The sequence below is a fragment of the Rhinichthys klamathensis genome, unplaced genomic scaffold, assembly GCF_029890125.1.
Source record: "Rhinichthys klamathensis goyatoka isolate OS25496 unplaced genomic scaffold, OSU_Roscu_1.1 h1tg000055l_1, whole genome shotgun sequence".
NCBI classification, from domain to species: Eukaryota; Metazoa; Chordata; class Actinopteri; order Cypriniformes; family Leuciscidae; genus Rhinichthys; species Rhinichthys klamathensis.
In genome coordinates this window covers 735,979-755,766 of record NW_026606600.1, presented here as the reverse complement: position 1 = coordinate 755,766, position 19,788 = coordinate 735,979, and the positions used below count along the sequence as shown (strand labels likewise).

Sequence of the window (19,788 nt, the reverse complement as noted above, 5' to 3'; positions counted from 1 at the left end):
AGGATGGCTCGTCCAGGTCAATTATTGTGTGTTCTTGCAGTTTGCCTGTTCACATCTTCTCGTGAGGAGGGAGGAGTGCTAGTGACCTGTGTGTTGTCACTCAGAGTATTTTTTAGACCTATGCATGCTGCATGGACACATTTTTATACTTTCATACAAGGACATGAGAAACCTTCTGACTGCTTGGGAGCTGATCAGAAGAGCACTGAGTTTCTTTAGTTAGTGACCCTCTCTGGCTGGGTCATGACAGTCTCTTCATACAGTACCAACCCAACATGTACAGCAGAGGCCATTTTAGGTCATGTGTTATTTTCTTTTTGTTTTGTTTTGTCTTTTAAAAAGACTTTGCATTTTAATATGTGGATAAGAAAAGCACACCAATGATTTATACAGAGCCTGTTGGGCAACAACAGCACCTCCCATCAAATATTTTGGGTACTACATGTATATAGTCAGCCATTTTGAACATTATGAACTGTTGTTTATGAACAGTTGTAAATCAATATAACATCTGCCTGTGGGACTGTGTTAGCAACTGAACAAGGTTTTCTGCTCTCATGTGTAAAGTAAGCTCTTCTGTTGCTCTCCAAGCCACCAACTGTGCTTTTCTTACCTATCGTGTGTTCAAATGTTCAATGTTACCATCTCCTGCTTTTAGTCATAGTGTCTTTTGAGGTGCAGTGAATGCATTATGCTGCCCTCCAGTGCTTCTGTAAGGGAAAACATCCAAACTGTTTGGGTGCTAAAAATGAACGCTGATTGGAATGCTTTGATAAAATGTCTCAAGTATTTAAGAGAAAGTTCCACTGGGCTTTGAAATCTTCATCATTAATAATAGGTTTGTTTATGGTGTCATGTTTATCCCCGGTTTGTTTATAGAAGTACTGCCAGCAGACATCTGAACAAGTAGGCTTTAATGGCCCACTATGTATTTTTTTTCTTCTCTCAGTCTGTACGTTTGCATTCTCACCTTGTTCCACTGTTCAGCGAGAGAGATCTAAACTACAGATGTACCTGTGTAGGATAGTGAGGATGTAAATAAACAAGCGCTTGCCAAAGTTTGTGAATGAAACACCATACTGAAAGTGTGTTGAGAGTTTATTCTTAAGATGTGCATTAATGCAGTGGTGGTCACTGAATCAAACTAAGTAACACAACTTGATAATACGATTCTGATAGTTGAGAATAAAAGACTCATCTCTGACATCCAATACTTTGTGATTGCAGTAGTGCTGAATCAGCAGGGAGTTTTAATGTCCTTCAGTATTTTTATTTTATTAACTCCTCTTTTAGGACAAATGTGTCATTATGCCAATGAGGAAACTGGTGTTTGTATTCAGCAGTAGGCCACACGCTCCACTTTGAAAGAACCTTTCACTACCTATACCTACTCTTGACCTGGCAAAATCCACAGGGCCCCCCTCTGTTCTCTGAAATACATGAAAATAGCAGCATGGAGAAAGACTTCCATACAGTCAGATGGAGAATATACTGTATTAAGCCATGTTCCCTGTGGAATAAAGTGAAAATAAATAAAGTTAAGGAGCCATTTAAAGAGAATAAAGGTGCCATTTCACACAAATATCTCTTTGGCCCCTCTAAACATACGTCTACAGTTTGAATTGAGTTTCATCTCAAGTTGAAAAGCCATAAAGGAGGGGACTGAAGAGGGGATTTAGCAGACTGGTGAGCTAGACAAAGCTAGTTATCTAAAACTTCTTTATTTCCTCAAGTCTGTCCTTCAAGAGTATGGCACCCTTTGTACAACAATCTCTAACAACCTATTCTCAAGCAGTGCTGGGTAGTAGTAACTGATTACTCGTAATCTGGATTATGTAATCAGATTAAAAAAAATAATAATAATTTAGATTATATTACATTTTAAAATACTCACAATTATGGCTTGTTTCCACCGAGCGGTACAGTACAGTACGGTACGCAATATTGTTTCCGTTTCCACTGTCAAAAGTTGTGAATGGTACCAAAATGCTGAACTGTACCGTACTGTACTTTTTCGGTACCCTTCCGTTGCCAGTAGGCTACTCCTCGCTGCAGACTGTAGCGCGGTGAAGTCACGTATTCGATCACCGGGCGCTCGGCGCTCATGCAACGTTACCTCGCCTTGAACAGCCTTTCCTCGGCTGGTCGTTCTGGCGTTTGCCGCTGACTCTGACGTGTCTGTAGTGGTTAACTTAAACATGAAATGGAATTCGTCTTGTGTAGACCTAACGGGCGATCTTTGGTCTCGTGAATCAATGATTTGTTCCCTGGCCAATCGTTTTGACTGAGGGCGCCCTAGCCGGCTAAGTGAAGTTTCATAACTTTATATATTTAGCCTAGGCTATTTAACTTTACCGTTGTAACCTTAGACTAGAGCGCTGACTTTTGAATCGTACTGTACCGTACCGCTCGGTGGAAACGAGCCATTAGACTTGATTACAATTACATGTTATTCCCACAATGGCAGTACATTTGTCATATTTTATTGATTCTCCCCAGTAGCTGCTAGCTGTTTTAGGCACGGGCGAACCGGGCAGTCGCCCGGGGCGGCATTTTTTCATGTCACATGGGGGGGCGGCACGAGCAGTTAAAAAAAATCCTCTGCGCCACTAAGGTTTTCTATTTTCTATCATTTCAATTCAATTATTGGCAATGGCGCCCCTGCTTGCTGAGAAGGTGCCGTGCACAGAAGCGATGTCAAGGGAGTCTCCTGATTGGAGGTAACTCACCAACGTGAAGTTCACATACGTCTTTTGCGCGCTCGAGGTCGTTGTTTCAAATGTAGGCGCACGGGAAGCGCGCTCATAATTGAAGCGACGCGCTCATTTTTTCCAGGAGCAGCGAGATGAAATTTTTAAAACTTTTCAGTATGGGGGTGCACCCAAACACGAGGGTGTTTTCTCTTCTCCGTAAATAAATCTTTTAGCAGAGCTACAGCAAGCGTTTTTCTGTGGTGGAAATCCATTAGCTACTAAAACTTCTTTGTCGTTGTGGAGAGCGCAGTGTATGGTTGTATAGCAACGACAGCCATGGGAAAATCGGACCGAATTTTACTATTAATAATAAAAGATAAGCTAGTACTGTGCATTATAAATGTCAGGAATTTATCTTTATTGACTCATTCTTTTTATAAAGATGATTTAAAGGCTGAAATATGTGAGGTTTATCTTTTTATAAAACCTTTTTTTGTCAAAAGTTTATTTGAACGTGTACATGTTATTAGATAACATAAAAGACACTCCTTTAAAATTTGGCCATCATATTTAATGTTATTAACTTGGTGAATAGATTTCATTGTGTATTAGGCCTACTTTTTGAACAAGATTCTGTTTAACCGTGATCATTTTGGTCACTATATTCATGAAATGAAAGTAATTTTCATAATGATCAACTAAAATCAACTATAATTATGTGTTTTTACAGTAGCCTATATTATGCAAAGTACAATTTTCTATTAAAAAATAAGGGGAGTCTCGAAGGGGGTCTCGCCCAGGGTGTAATTCAATGTAGAACCGCCACTGATTCTCCCTACTGTTTTTATCTTTAAAATGTTCCTTTCTAAAAAGCGTACTGCTGCTTGTATACGTTCAGAAGGTCTAGCCAGCCACTAGTCATGTGTCTATCACTGAAAACTGAGAGACCCACAGCTTTTGATCACTGGATTTACAGAAATCATTTCACTTTTAAGATGTGTTCAAGATGTGAACATTTGCAACATTACATATCTTAACAGCTCCCGACAGACACATTTGAACTCAGTGAGCCATTTAACCATGTATTACTGTCTTTTGTATGGAGCCCCTAAAGGGACCTTTGCAAAAATAAAAATATTTCAGACTTTGGGTTGCATCATAGTCATGATGACTCATAATCAGGTTTCACAGATAATTTGTTTATTCAATCCTGAAATATTCAGCACATTCTGTTTAAAGGTCATACAATCATATATCTGAAGGAAGAAAGATGGCTCAAGTTACTTCCATAGCTGAGACTAGAACCTCTACTAACCATCAGAAGTCTGACATATACATAAAATAGTAAAAGATGAATGAGTTCCTTATGCATTTCACTTCCTAACGTCAGGTTCCTGCATTCAGTCATCGGTAATTATGTAAACGAGGTGAAACCCATTTCTCAGGTTTTATTTAAAGTGAATTATGAAGACTTCATGAATATTGATCTCTGGTTAAATTAGTCACATTTATGAGTCAATTCCACCATATGTAGATCCTTACAGGGATTGTTCACCCAGAAAATGGAAGTTCAGTCATTGTTTGCTCAACTTATAGTGGGTTCAAACTTGAATTACATTCTTTTCTTCCTGAAGATCACAAAAAAAAGGGATTTTGATGAATTGGTCACCTTTGACATTCATTGTATGGACAACAAAGACATTCTTAAAAACATATTTTTATGATCCGAAGAAGAAAGAAAATGACACGAGGGTGAGTGAATGATGACAGAATTTTCATTTTTATGTTAACTATCCCTTTAACAAGGTAACTTCACTGTGTTTAATTGAATTGAGTCACTGGATGAACTGTGCAGAGAAGTTCACAGCATCAGGGTGAAATTCACTCGATCAATATCAGTAGGTCATTTAAGGCCACCTAAATGAGAATCATAAAGTTGAATCCATCTTAATGTTGCAGTAGTAGTCAGTTCAGGTGCTGTTAGCCTGCTCCTGTTCAAACAAAGCCATTGCTAGGTGTGATCGAGAGGCCAGCCCCTCGAGGTTACTGAGAACGCAGCGGTGATAGATGTCCTCACTGAACCGCGGGTTACATTCTCTGTGCACATACTTCTGAACTAGCGCCGGCTCGACAGCCCGAAACACGTGCAACCCAGAGTAACGTACAAAGATCTCGTAGACGTCCATGCTCTCAAGCAATTCATCATTGTCCAAGATGTCAGCCGCCATCTTTGTGCGGGCAGCCATGTAATCTGCATTGTAGAAGCAGGCTTCTTCAAAGACGTGGCGGTCAAAGTGGCCATCGCGCAGCGCCTCAGATGCAAACGATGAAGCGACAGAAGGTTGTTGGTCGCGGTAGACCAGAGCGGGACTGTACTCTTGAAAGTGGATTGGGAAGAAGACCTGCCAATTGCTGATGGCGTTCATACGGCAGCGGTTGAGAAAGTCGGCGTTGACCTCAGTCCATACGCTGGCCAGGAAGAACAAGGTGTCGACTGGGTGCTTCTTGGAGATGATGTCCATCAGCTTGACCTGTGAGGGAACTTCAGTCTTTACACTAATCCAAGGAATCTTTACATCACCGTAACGTTTCTCTACCTCACCAATCATGGCTTTGACACCGGCAAAGACGTCCGTCTGGCTGACTCGCTGGGCATCGAAGGGGTCATATACAAACAAGAAGGTGAGCAGAGCATTGTCATGGGTATCCAGAGCATTCATGACATACATGTCAAGGAAGTTACCCACAAAGTCTTGATCGTGTGCCGTCACAGGGAGGATGACCTGTACTCGTGTTGCTTCTGTCACATATGGCATAGGGATGATCTCGACAGCACTGAGCGGCTTCAGCAAACTCACCCTTTTGGCGATGACCTGACTGTGACCCTTCTGCGTAAAAGCTTCCAGGGCCAAATCCAGCACATACTCCATGCCTCGTGTGGGATCGAAGCGTCGGTACCCATTCAGCAGACGCCGCTTACGGAAGCGCAACTGGGGCTGATAACGCTCGTTCAGGCGGCCCACTGCAGTCTCCAGGACTGAATTGACATCTGCCCGGTCCGCACCTCGAAGCTCACACTTCGGAGAGCTGTCAGCGCATGAATAAATATGCTCTTCAGTGAAGTATTCCCAGTTGATCACCTCAAAGCGGGTTTTGGGTCGGAATGGTGGGTTGATTCCGATGGGCCACGTGGCTCCGGCTTTGCCCTCTGGAGTGAGGTCACTTATGTTATTGATCTGGTTCTGTGGCCAAAACAACAGAACAAGTCATTTTAAGGAGCAGCAATAACGTTAAACTGGTAAAAGGATCTTTTCTTTGAAGAAAGTTCTTTCTTTGCTTTAGGCACATTATGTCTATCAATCGCTTCATTTATTATGCAGAAAGGCAAGTTTTCTCCTTGACTCAAAGACAAAGTCATCCTATCCAATCTAAAGGCAGTGGAAAAAGCTGAGAATTAATTTCAAGTTCATTTCCTGCTGTTATGTGATGCGTGATGGCAAAAACCTTGCCCGATTACTTGTACAGCATATTTGTGCAGACATGAAAGACTATGTCAAAGCTAAGCATCTAAAAGATTACATTCAGTGCAATTTAATTTGTACTAAAATAGTGATTAATCTTTTTTAAATGCTTTAGTCTGAAATCTAAAATATTTGCAAAGTCAGACTAATATACGTAGATAATGTGATTGTAGCATGGCTTCGTCCAGCATGTACACACATCAACCGACTACACTTGACCTTGGCATTGTGTATTTGCTCAAAAAGTCATTTACTTAATCTTGACGGTGCTAACAGAGACATATCACATCCAAATACAGCATGCATTTAATAAAATGCTAAATTGTGCAGGTCTCAACAAGGTACACCTTAGTCAAGATGCATGACAAGGTCATAATACATTCTCAAACTGAAGGTGCTGATTCTGGATCAGGTTTTTGCACATGCCTAAGGGTAACAACTGGGAACTTAACCAGCTGGCTAGAAGTTAGTAGCTTATGAAAATGAGATAATTTATCTTCTAAGATGAGGTACAGTAACATACCTGTAACTGCTGAATTTGTGCATAGGTCCAGTCCAGTTCAATCTGGTTGTAGCGTTTGTGTAGGCGATACATCAGGAAAGGTTCAGAGATGGGGTGGACGGTGAAGGCGCCTTTAAACTGTGCACTGTCCTCGCGCTCAGGGTCCACGTTCTTCTGCAGCTCAAAGTAACGGTAGGTCATCTCCTACATCATTTTAAAAGATCACAACAGCACTGATCATAATCCAGGTGTTAACAGATTCTCCCTCCGTGCATTGTTTTGGGCTAGATTAATAAAGAAAATAAGCCATTGCAAATGACCAAGCACAAAACAATATTTACTTTGTTTTCACTATGAGATCATGATATTTAAGTTCAGGAGGAGCAAATTACACTGTGGTTACTCTGACAAAAGGCTCAAACAATCACAGTGTATACAGTAAGTGATTTTAGCTTTTCATTTACATTGATTTAAAAAGCGCTCCCCCACCTGATGCTTCTCCACACAGCTAAGACCCAGGTAATCGATGATGCAGCGACCAAGCCACTCATCTGGCCTGACGCTGAGGATGTCATTTCGACAAGAGTCCAGGTGGGGCTGCAGTCGGGCTAGCAGGCTACGTGACAACAGATACCCATATCCACCATGGCAATATCGGGCACGTTCTTCACCCCCGATAAACTCCTCTGCTCGTCCCATGTACATATCCTGTCCCGCACTAAGATGATTAACCAGCTCCATGACCCTTTCAGCTTGTGTGTACGTATCATCTTGTGCAAGGTAAAACCAGTCATATTCATTGCCGTGGTGTTGGTGAAGGTGCCGTATAGTTTCATACATCAGCCAGACGGGTCGATCATCACCATGAGCAACAACAGCCATGCCGTGCGGTGCCTTTGCACTCCGTAGGCCAGTGAAAAAGAAGGTACGGTGAAAATGGTGAGCTACTGTTTTATTGACTGCCACCCCTAGCGTGTTCAGAGTGGCACGTGAGCTCAGGATGCCCACCAGGAGCCGTTCTCGGATGCCCAGCTCTGTGTGGATGTAGCGAGTCCTGTGGCAAACAAACAAAATGTGAAACTGAACAGTTTCATTTTAGTGTAAATATACACTACTGTTAAAGTTTGTCGTTATTTTTTTATTTATTTTATAGAAGTGTCTTATGCTCAAAAAAACCTACATTTATTTGATTAAAAAGACAGTAAAACCATTAATATTTTGAAATATTATTACCTTTTAAAATAACTATTTTACTATATTTTAAAATGTAGTTTATTCCTGTGATAGCTAAGCTGAATTTTTATTCTTCAGTGTGACACGATCCTTCAGAAATCATTCTAGGGTGCTGTTTACACAACACCGTTTTCAACTAAAAACGGAAAACTTTATGCGTTTCGGCCATTTATTTACAAGACAACAGCGTTTTGGATCTTCAAAGTGCAAGTTTTTGAAAACAATACTGTTATTGTCGGATTTGTCTCCGTGTAAACGGTTTGAATTTGTGAAAACGGTGACGTCATGCACATGCGTGTTGCGTAATGGGTGTTCAGTCTATATTTCTTTACAAAGTGGCAACTATTAAAACTAGCGATTTTAGCCGTTTTCGTGGATCTGTGTGAACGGGGATAGTTTTCACAACGTTGTTGTAAGTATGCGAAAAAAGCAAAGGAAAACTTTTTAATTTTTAGTACATCGTTGTCATGTAAACATACCCCGTCCCCAATATCCTGATTTGGTGCTCAAGAAACATTTCTTATTGTTATCAATGTTGCAAACAGTTGTGCTGCTTAATTATATATAAATATATATACACACACAAATATTATATACATAGTATCTGAAAAGGTTTTGGCCAAGAGTGATGGGATAGAGATCTAAGCCAATTACACAGCTGAGTGAGACAAATGAGAGCTACTATGATCTCTAAAGTGAACTGCTTCAATGACCTCTACCTCTGCTATGGCACCCTATTGTCACCATAATTATTTATAAAGCTGTAATATGTTACTGGTGACATGAGGATAATGGCACCGGCACCAACTGAAACTCACTTCATTGTATTAAATGTAATACATTTCTACTTTAAATGCTGCATATTATTATTTTATTTGTATTTATTTTTAATTGGTAACATTTTACTATAAGGTTTTTACAATAAGATTTCCTCATAATGGAAAAGGTAGAATGTGCTCAACTCAACAACAAAAAATTAAACAGGAAGTTGCTACTCTAATAGAAGTCCTGACAAAATAATTTTGTAATGCATTATATTTTATTATTATTAATGCTCTTCTATTTATGCTAAGTTGTTTTGTGATCTAAATTGTTGTCATTATTTTTTTTTATTTTTGGGATGAAAAAAACAGGCCCTTTCTTATTCTTATATCTTATCTCATTTAACTGATGTTTCAGTCCCGACTTTGTTTTTTAAATTCTTGAATTCTGTTTTTGAATTTTAAAGTTAACTGTTCATAATTGAACCTGTAACATTTTGACTAGGTCTAAGGGTAATGGCATGGCTGCCCTGTATATGCATCCACAGGTGTTTGAATAATAATAAGAGATTCTATGTCGGCGGCTTCACAAAGTGGTGGAGAATTCAGCTTTGAGAGAAGCACAGAGGAGATGTGAAAAAGACTTGCCTGAGACCTTACTACTTACTGTCAAGTCAAACAAGTCATATTTCTATACTAACTACTGATGCTAACATGAGCCAAATTAAATTTTAAATAATTTTGGATTGCAACACTCATAAGTGTTAGCTAAATTCATAATAATAAATTATTTTAGATCTACGTAGTTAAGTCAAGCTCATTGCAATTTTACATTATGGCCTTCTTTTCTTATACTGATACCTAGTCTAATTTGTGAATGATTTATACATATCAACTAAAAGAACATTTTATAACTGAGATTTCAGTCTTATCTGAGAAATGAAACCAAACTGAACTGACATTTGAGGACTCACCTGAGAACTTTCTTGTGTGGTTTGTTGGGGTCCTTGTGATAGGGCACAATGCGAGGCTGGAAGTCCTCATTCCCATCCCCATCTTGGCCATCCTGGAGATCCCTGATATGACCACTGTGTATGAGTCTCCCATTTCCCAGTTCATCTCCACAAGCCTCATCAGTGTCCCCCTGTGTCCAGGACACCATCAGGAGACTGAGGCTACAGCCCAAAGAGAGGCCCAGGATGAGGGGCAGAGCAGGCCGGAAAACAGCCAGGAAAGGAGACAGGCGCATGGTGGAGCAGGCAGTCTTCTGCAAGCCAGACCAGTCAATGGATGTCAAGTCTAGATAGGTCTCCTTGGAGAGCAGTTCAAGTAACAGCAAAGTCTTGATTACAGTAGAGGCATTTCACAACGATTCTGTATGCGAAGTATTTGAATTCCTGACACTATATGATCATAGCATGACTAGTCAGTCAGTGTTGAGGTCTTCACAATCAAAATAATGGGCGATGAAGATGTAAAGTTACGCAGCGCAAATGCAAACAAAAGGAGGCGCAATAGTAACCAGTGTAACCTGCCTCTTTACACTCAAATGACTAACACCAGGACTTGTCTGATTTACCATCCAAATATGCAAAACCGAGGCACTACCACTCCCTCCATATAAAATAGTCTGTGACTAAGAAAAAACTGACTGATCTAGCCGGACATCCTCCTGCAAGCGATATGCGTGAGCTGCATGTATGAATACATTATTTGAGAATTACTTCTACATTATTAGATGAGAAATCAGCTCCACTGGTGATGCACAAAATGTTAGATCTCTAACCAGTCGACATCATTTGCAGTCGCAACCAAGATGCAACGTTCATGCACAGTTGACCGCGGACTGAAATATGATATAGTGCAGGATATTAGCATGTAAGTTTTTTTAGTCTTTTGGAGAGAATCTGCGGTTCGAAAGACAATCGACGATAAATTACATTCAATAAAAAGTCCTCCACTATCTAGCGTAACTTAGCTGCTTTGCTTGCACACTGAAGCTGAGCAACATTAGCAGCCACCAGCGATATTTCCCCAAAAACACACTAATCCGAAGAAAATGCTCTCAAATGTGGATTAATTCCTGCGTCACTTCCGATGATTTGTTGAAAAATACAAAAAAAGTCGCGAAATGACTTTATTGGCTTTGCTGTAAACGTCTCCAGCATCGTCGGGCACGTATCAAGCAGGGTATCAAGTCCTACCTACGGATGTGCTCGAGAGAGGAAGATTGACTTGACTCAATGCGTTAAAACCAAACGGACCCAGGGAAACAAGCAGCACGCGCACAAGAGTTCCACGTGTACACGAGTCCTAATGCAGCAGAGAGTCGCTCTGACTCTGACAGACAGCAAGTGTTTGTCCGCGCGGTTCCCGTTATCCCATATCCCGCTCCTGCACTCTTCATCGTGCTCATTCAGGGCAGGCCGAGGGGAGGTGGTAGACACGTCATCAACCACGAATGATAGGTCAAGATTCAGGCCATCAAATGTCAAATACATGATTTCAAGGAGAGGGGAGGAGTCACATTATTAAAGAATCTACAAATAAAATAAAAGGGAAAATTAATCATATAACAGTTAGCTCTGGTCCTGTAATTTGATTTGTGTCAGAAAGAATTGTGCTCAATTGAAAGTCAAAGTATATATTAAAAAATTTAACATTTATTTGTAACTATTTATTTTGAAATTAGGAAATCTGAAGGAGATTCCTGTTACCCGACCTCTAATTTGACAATTGTGTATTGCTTAAAGACTCTGTTTACATTTTAATCAAGTTCATCTGCTGTTAGCAACCGTTATAATTAGGCTAGCCTACAATTAATTGCTTAATGTCAAAGACTTTGATGTGGGGAATAATGAGAGGTAACCTACAAAAATGAGGAGTGCAATAAAACAATTTGATTGGCTTGTTAGCTCAGTAACAGAAGAAAGAGAAAATTAAATGCAAAATATCTTGCAAAAACAAACAAAAATAACGACTTTATTCAACTATTCATTTTCTTCGAGTTCATGAAGTGTAACAGCTTGTGTTGTACGTCACAGTCAGGCATCACACACATGACCAGCGTCTATGGCAAGCCGTTTTAGCTTTAATTGTACCCAGCCTTACTCGTCGTAATTACATTTTTACTAGTAATAATTCAATTAGAGAGCTCTACAATTCAATTATTACTAGTAACAATTACAATTAGAGAGCTCTCTAATTCAATTATTACTAGTAACAATTACAATTAGAGAGCTCTATAATTGAATTGTTACTAGTAAGAATTACAATTAGAGAGCTCTCTAATTCAATTCTTACTAGTAACAATTATTATTAGAGAGCTCTCTAATTCAATTATTACTAGTAAGAATTACAATTACAGAGCTCTCTAATTCAATTCTTACTAGTAACAATTGCAATTAGAGAGCTCTACAAATGAATTTTTACTAGTCATATGTCTCCATTGACTTCCATTCATTTTTAATTAGAGAGCTCTATAATTGAATTGTTACTAGTAAGAATTACAATTAGAGAGCTCTCTAATTCAATTATTACTAGTAAGAATTACAATTAGAGAGCTCTCTAATCCAATTCTTACTAGTAAGAATTACAATTAGAGAGCTCTCTAATTGTAATTCTTACTAGTAACAATTACAATTAGAGAGCTCTCTAATTCAATTCTTACTAGTAAGAATGCAATTGCAGAGCTCTCTAATTCAATTATTACTAGTAACAATTACAATTAGAGAGCTCTCTAATTCAATTCTTACTAGTAAGAATGCAATTACAGAGCTCTCTAATTGAATTTTTACTAGTAACAATTACAATTAGAGAGCTCTCTAATTGTAATTCTTACTAGTAACAATTACAATTAGAGAGCTCTCTAATTCAATTCTTACTAGTAAGAATGCAATTGCAGAGCTCTCTAATTCAATTATTACTAGTAAGAATTACAATTAGAGAGCTCTCTAATCCAATTATTACTAGTAACAATTACAATTAGAGAGCTCTCTAATTCAATTCTTACTAGTAAGAATGCAATTACAGAGCTCTCTAATTGAATTTTTACTAGTAAAAAAAACGAATTAAAGATATGTATAATTGGAGAGCTCTGTAATTGAATTAGAGAGCTCTGCAATTGCATTCTTACTAGTAACAACTGAATTAGAGTATGGCAAGCCGTTTTAGCTTAAATTGTACCCAGCCTTACTTGTAGTAATTTCATTTTTACTAGTAAAAATTTAATTAGAGAACTTTACAATTCAATTCGTACTAGTAGCAATTACAATTAGAGAGCTCTCTAATTCAATTCTAACTAGTAACAATTGCGATTAGAGAGCTCTCTAATTCGATTCTTACTAGTAAGAATGTAATTGCAGAGCTCTTTAATTGAATTAAAGAGCTCTGCAGTATGGCAAGCCGTTTTAGCTTTAATTGTACCCAGCCTTACTCGTCGTAATTACATTTTTACTAGTAATAATTCAATTAGAGAGCTCTACAATTCAATTCTTACTAGTAACAATTACAATTAGAGAGCTCTCTAATTCGATTATTACTAGTAACAATTACAATTAGAGAGCTCTCTAATTCAATTATTACTAGTAACAATTACAATTAGAAAGCTCTCTAATTCAATTCTTACTAGTAAGAATTACAATTAGAGAGCTCTCTAATTCAATTCTTACTAGTAACAATTATTATTAGAGAGCTCTCTAATTCAATTATTACTAGTAAGAATTACAATTACAGAGCTCTCTAATTCAATTCTTACTAGTAACAATTGCAATTAGAGAGCTCTACAAATGAATTTTTACTAGTCATATGTCTCCATTGACTTCCATTCATTTTTAATTAGAGAGCTCTATAATTGAATTGTTACTACTAAGAATTACAATTAGAGAGCTCTCTAATTCAATTATTACTAGTAAGAATTACAATTAGAGAGCTCTCTAATCCAATTCTTACTAGTAACAATTACAATTAGAGAGCTCTCTAATTCAATTCTTACTAGTAACAATTACAATTAGAGAGCTCTCTAATTCAATTCTTACTAGTAAGAATGCAATTGCAGAGCTCTCTAATTCAATTATTACTAGTAAGAATTACAATTAGAGAGCTCTCTAATCCAATTATTACTAGTAACAATTACAATTAGAGAGCTCTCTAATTCAATTCTTACTAGTAAGAATGCAATTACAGAGCTCTCTAATTGAAATTTTACTAGTAAAAAAACGAATTAAAGATATGTATAATTGGAGAGCTCTGTAATTGAATTAGAGAGCTCTGCAATTGCATTCTTACTAGTAACAACTGAATTAAAGAACTCTCTAATTATAATTGTTACTAGTAATAATTGGATTAGAGAGCTCTCTAATTGGAATTCTTACTAGTAATAATTCAATTAGAGAGCTCTACAATTGCATTCTTACTAGTAACAATTGAAATAGAGAGCTCTCTAATTGAATTAAAGAGCTCTGCAATTGAGTTGTTACTAGTAAGAATTGAATTAGAGAGCTCTCTAATTGTAGTTCTTACTAGTAACAATTGCATTAGAGAGCTCTCTAATTGAATTGTTACTAGTAAGAATGCAATTAGAGAGCTCTATAATTAAATTACAGAGCTCTTCAATTGTAATTGTTACTAGTAACAATTCAATTAGAGAGCTCTACAATTAAATTGTTACTAGTAAGAATTGAATTAGAGAGCTCTCTAATTGTAATTGTTACTAGTAACAATTGAATTAGAGAGCTCTCTAATGGTAATTCTTACTAGTAACAATTCAATTGTAGAGCTCTCTAATTGTAATTCTTACTAGTAACAATTCAATTAAAGAGCTCTGTAATTAAAAATGAATGGAAGTCAATGGAGACATATGACTAGTAAGAATTCATTTGTAGAGCTCTCTAATTGGAATTGTTACTAGTAAGAATTGAATTAGAGAGCTCTGCAATTGTAATTGTTACTAGTAATAACTGAATTAGAGAGCTCTCTAATTGTAATTGCTACTAGTAAGAATTGAATTGTAGAGCTCTCTAATTGAATTCCTACTAGTAAGAATTGCATTAAAGAGCTCTCTAATTGAATTAAAGAGCTCTGCAATTGCATTCTTACTAGTAAGAACTGAATTAGAGAGCTCTCTAAATCAGTTTTTACTAGTAATAATTGCATTAAAGAGCTCTCCTAATGTAATTCTTACTAGTAAAAACTGATTTAGAGAGCTCTCTAATTTAATTGTTACTAGTAAGAATGCAATTGCAGAGCTCTTTAATTCAATTAGAGAGCTCTTTAATGCAATTCTTACTAGTAGGATGGCAAACCATATAATGGCAAGCCGTTTTAGCTTAAATTGTACCCAGCCTTACTTGTTGTAATTTCATTTTTACTAGTAAAAATTTAATTAGAGAACTTTACAATTCAATTCGTACTAGTAGCAATTACAATTAGAGAGCTCTCTGATTCAATTCTTACTAGTAACAATTGCGATTAGAGAGCTCTCTAATTCGATTCTTACTAGTAAGAATGTAATTGCAGAGCTCTTTAATTGAATTAAAGAGCTCTGCAATTGCATTCTTACTAGTAACAATTAAATTAGAGAGCTCTCTAAATCAGTTTTTACTAGTAAGAATTACATTAGGAGAGCTCTTTAATGCAATTATTACTAGTAAAAACTGATTTAGAGAGCTCTCTAATTCAGTTCTTACTAGTAAGAATGCAATTGCAGAGCTCTTTAATTCAATTAGAGAGCTCTTTAATGCAATTCTTACTAGTAGGAATTCAATTAGAGAGCTCTACAATTCAATTCTTACTAGTAGCAATTACAATTAGAGAGCTCTCTAATTCAGTTATTACTAGTAACAATTACAATTGCAGAGCTCTCTAATTCAATTCTTACTAGTAACAATTCCAATTAGAGAGCTCTACAAATGAATTCTTACTAGTCATATGTCTCCATTGACTTCCATTCATTTTTAATTACAGAGCTCTTTAATTGAATTGTTACTAGTAAGAATTACAATTAGAGAGCTCTACAATTGAATTGTTACTAGTAAGAATTACCATTAGAGAGCTCTCTAATTCAATTGTTACTAGTAACAATTACAATTAGAGAGCTCTCTAATTCAATTCTTACTAGTAACAATTTAATTGTAGAGCTCTCTAATTGAATTGTTACTAGTAACAATTACAATTGAAGAGCTCTGTAATTTAATTATAGAGCTCTCTAATTGCATTCTTACTAGTAACAATTCAATTAGAGAGCTCTCTAATGCAATTGTTACTAGTAAGAACTACAATTAGAGAGCTCTCTAATTCAATTCTTACTAGTAACAACTCAATTGCAGAGCTCTTTAATTCAATTAGAGAGCTCTCTATTTCAATTGTTACTAGTAAGAATGCAATTGTAGAGCTCTCTAATTGAATTATTACTAGTAAGAATTCCAATTAGAGAGCTCTCTAATCCAATTATTACTAGTAACAATTATAATTAGAGAGTTCTTTAATTCAGTTGTTACTAGTAAGAATGCAATTGCAGAGCTCTCTAATTCAATTACAGAGCTCTCCAATTATACATATCTTTAATTCGTTTTTTTACTAGTAAAATTTCAATTAGAGAGCTCTGTAATTGCATTCTTACTAGTAAGAATTGAATTAGAGAGCTCTCTAATTGTAATTGTTACTAGTAATAATTGGATTAGAGAGCTCTCTAATTGTAATTCTTACTAGTAATAATTGAATTAGAGAGCTCTGCAATTGCATTCTTACTAGTAAGAATTGAATTAGAGAGCTCTCTAATTGTAATTGTTACTAGTAAGAATTGAATTAGAGAGCTCTCTAATTGTAATTGTTACTAGTAAGAATTGGATTAGAGAGCTCTCTAATTGTAATTCTTACTAGTAATAATTGAATTAGAGAGCTCTCTAATTGTAATTCTTACTAGTAACAATTCAATTATAGAGCTCTCTAATTAAAAATGAATGGAAGTCAATGGAGACATATGACTAGTAAAAATTCATTTGTAGAGCTCTCTAATTGCAATTGTTACTAGTAAGAATTGAATTAGAGAGCTCTGTAATTGTAATTCTTACTAGTAATAATTGAATTAGAGAGCTCTCTAATAATAATTGTTACTAGTAAGAATTGAATTAGAGAGCTCTCTAATTGTAATTCTTACTAGTAAGAATTGAATTAGAGAGCTTTCTAATTGTAATTGTTACTAGTAATAATTGAATTAGAGAGCTCTCTAATTGTAATTGTTACTAGTAATAATCGAATTAGAGAGCTCTCTAATTGTAATTGTTACTAGTAAGAATTGAATTGTAGAGCTCTCTAATTGAATTATTACTAGTAAAAATGTAATTACGACGAGTAAGGCTGGGTACAATTAAAGCTAAAACGGCTTGCCATATGCCATACTGCAGTTGCATTCTTACTAGTAAGAATTAAATTAGAGAGCTCTCTAAATCAGTTTTTACTAGTAAGAATTACATTAGGAGAGCTCTTTAATGCAATTATTACTAGTAAAAACTGATTTAGAGAGCTCTCTAATTGTAATTCTTACTAGTAAGAATTGAATTAGAGAGCTCTCTAATTGTAATTGTTACTAGTAATAATTTAATTAGAGAGATATATGACTAGTAAAAATTCATTTGTAGAGCTCTCTAATTGCAATTGTTACTAGTAAGAATTGAATTAGAGAGCTCTGTAATTGTAATTCTTACTAGTAATAATTGAATTAGAGAGCTCTCTAATAATAATTGTTACTAGTAAGAATTGAATTAGAGAGCTCTCTAATTGTAATTCTTACTAGTAAGAATTGAATTAGAGAGCTCTCTAATTGTAATTGTTACTAGTAATAATTTAATTAGAGAGCTCTCTAATTGTAATTGTTACTAGTAATAATCGAATTAGAGAGCTCTCTAATTGTAATTGCTACTAGTAAGAATTGAATTGTAGAGCTCTCTAATTGAATTCCTACTAGTAAGAATTGCATTAAAGAGCTCTCTAATTGAATTAAAGAGCTCTGCAATTGCATTCTTACTAGTAAGAACTGAATTAGAGAGCTCTCTAAATCAGTTTTTACTAGTAATAATTGCATTAAAGAGCTCTCCTAATGTAATTCTTACTAGTAAAAACTGATTTAGAGAGCTCTCTAATTTAATTCTTACTAGTAAGAATGCAATTGCAGAGCTCTTTAATTCAATTAAAGAGCTCTGCAATTACATTCTTACTAGTAAGAATCGAATTAGAGAGCTCTCTAATCGCAATTGTTACTAGTAAGAATTGAATTAGAGAGCTCTCTAATTGTAATTGCTACTAGTACGAATTGAATTGTAAAGTTCTCTAATTAAATTTTTACTAGTAAAAATGAAATTACAACAAGTAAGGCTGGGTACAATTTAAGCTAAAACGGCTTGCCATACTCTAATTAAATTCTTACTAGTAAAAATGAAATTACGACGAGTAAGGCTGGGTACAATTAAAGCTAAAACGGCTTGCCATATTAGAGAGCTCTCTAATTATAATTGTTACTAGTAATAATTGGATTAGAGAGCTCTCTAATTTGAATTCTTACTAGTAATAATTCAATTAGAGAGCTCTACAATTGCATTCTTACTAGTAACAATTGAAATAGAGAGCTCTCTAATTTAATTAAAGAGCTCTGCAATTGCATTCTTAAGAATACAATTAGAGAGCTCTCCAATTGTAATTCTTACTAGTAACAATTGTATTAAAGAGCTCTCTAATTGAATTGTTACTAGTAAGAATGCAATTGCAGAGCTCTCTAATTCAATTAGAGAGCTCTCTAATTGTAATTGTTACTAGTAATAATTGAATTAGAGAGCTCTCTAATTGTAATTGTTACTAGTAATAATCGAATTAGAGAGCTCTCTAATTGAAATTGTTACTAGTAAGAATTGAATTGTAGAGCTCTCTAACTGAATTATTACTAGTAAAAATGTAATTACGACGAGTAAGGCTGTGTACAATTAAAGCTAAAACGGCTTGCCATACACTCAGGCATGACGGCGTAACGTTACGATTATAACGTAATACCAGAGCCCGTCTAACGGAGAGCCTTGGCACTTCCTATTAGCCCCATTGTGTATCATCTTGGTTGCAGTTTCATTAGAATTCCACTGGAGGTGATCGCGGGCGAGTGCAGAATGAATGGGAGTCTATGGAGCTAAACGGCTAAATGTATCTCTTTCTCCTGGTTGTCGTTGAATCAACATATATTTTATTGTTGATTCTGCAAGTTCAATATAGATTATAGGCCAAAAGTCGAATGAACGAGTACTTATGTCCTTTCGATTTTTTACAGGTTAGGCCGTTGTTGGCTGGAACACGCTAGCATTCTGCTATTATGTGACGTCATCACATTTTTGAATGGATTTTTAGAACAGATAAGTGATCTTAAAAATTCAGTTTTCAGCTGAGTGTATTATCTTAGCCCTCCCTTTTGAATGCAACTTTCAAATTACTTGACAAAAAATTACATCCTGAGAAAAGTGGATTTCTGGGGGTGAAACCCCATAGACTCCCATTCATTCTGCACTCGCCTGCGAGCGCACCCGCATGGAAAGAGTCGGAGACGTGTTACTGCAGCCAGTCCAGTAACCGGAAGTAACCAGACAGTGCCAATTCTCTTCAATTAGACATTCTCTGGTAATACTATAGAAAAAATGACAGACGTTAGCTTCAGTAAAGTTAGCTTCATTCATTGAGAGAAAATGTGCACCATTTGGGTTTGCAGTCTTTGTAATTTCGTATTTTCACATCAATTTTGACTATGCATTTTGATCAATGCATAGTCAAAGTCCCTAAGTCCCTCCCCTTCCGGTTGACCACCATGGGACCTTGGAAAAATATTGTATGGTAGTCAATGGCGAGAGACAACAAATATTTTCATCTCGTTTGAATTGTGTCCTGAATTACACATATGATGTTTGTCAATTTTGTTGTAAAGTTTGATGTAAAGTTGAAACATTTCGAGATTAAAGTCAAAACGTTTCGAGATTAAAGTCGAGTTTTTTACGTTGCGGTTTACAAGGCTTCCGTATATTACAGTCACGTCCGTTACTGTAAACCTTTAT

At 36.3% G+C, this 19,788-nt stretch overlaps 1 protein-coding gene across 1 annotated transcript; it reads right to left on the bottom strand.

The window, feature by feature from the left end:
- Positions 1 to 4,126: 4,126 nt before the first annotated feature.
- Positions 4,127 to 10,297, bottom strand: chpf2 (chondroitin polymerizing factor 2). Its single transcript, XM_056248427.1, has 4 exons — positions 9,685 to 10,297; positions 7,206 to 7,770; positions 6,738 to 6,920; positions 4,127 to 5,935 (listed from the first exon to the last, which is right to left on the bottom strand). Exons 1-4 carry the CDS (start codon positions 9,957 to 9,959, stop codon positions 4,664 to 4,666), a joined length of 2,295 nt encoding a protein of 764 aa, XP_056104402.1. The 5' UTR covers positions 9,960 to 10,297; the 3' UTR covers positions 4,127 to 4,663.
- Between the last annotated feature and the right edge of the window lie 9,491 nt (positions 10,298 to 19,788).

What these genes read in the sequence shown, in the direction of transcription:
- chpf2 (XM_056248427.1), bottom strand. Translation starts at nt 9,959, where the DNA reads ATGCGCCTGTCTCCTTTCCTGGCTGTTTTCCGGCCTGCTCTGCCCCTC. An exon ending in GCTGTGTGGAGAAGCATCAG is followed by an intron (nt 6,921 to 7,205) that starts GTGGGGGAGCGC and finishes AAAATGATGTAG; the next exon opens with GAGATGACCTACCGTTACTT. An exon ending in CACAAATTCAGCAGTTACAG is followed by an intron (nt 5,936 to 6,737) that starts GTATGTTACTGT and finishes TTTTGGCCACAG; the next exon opens with AACCAGATCAATAACATAAG.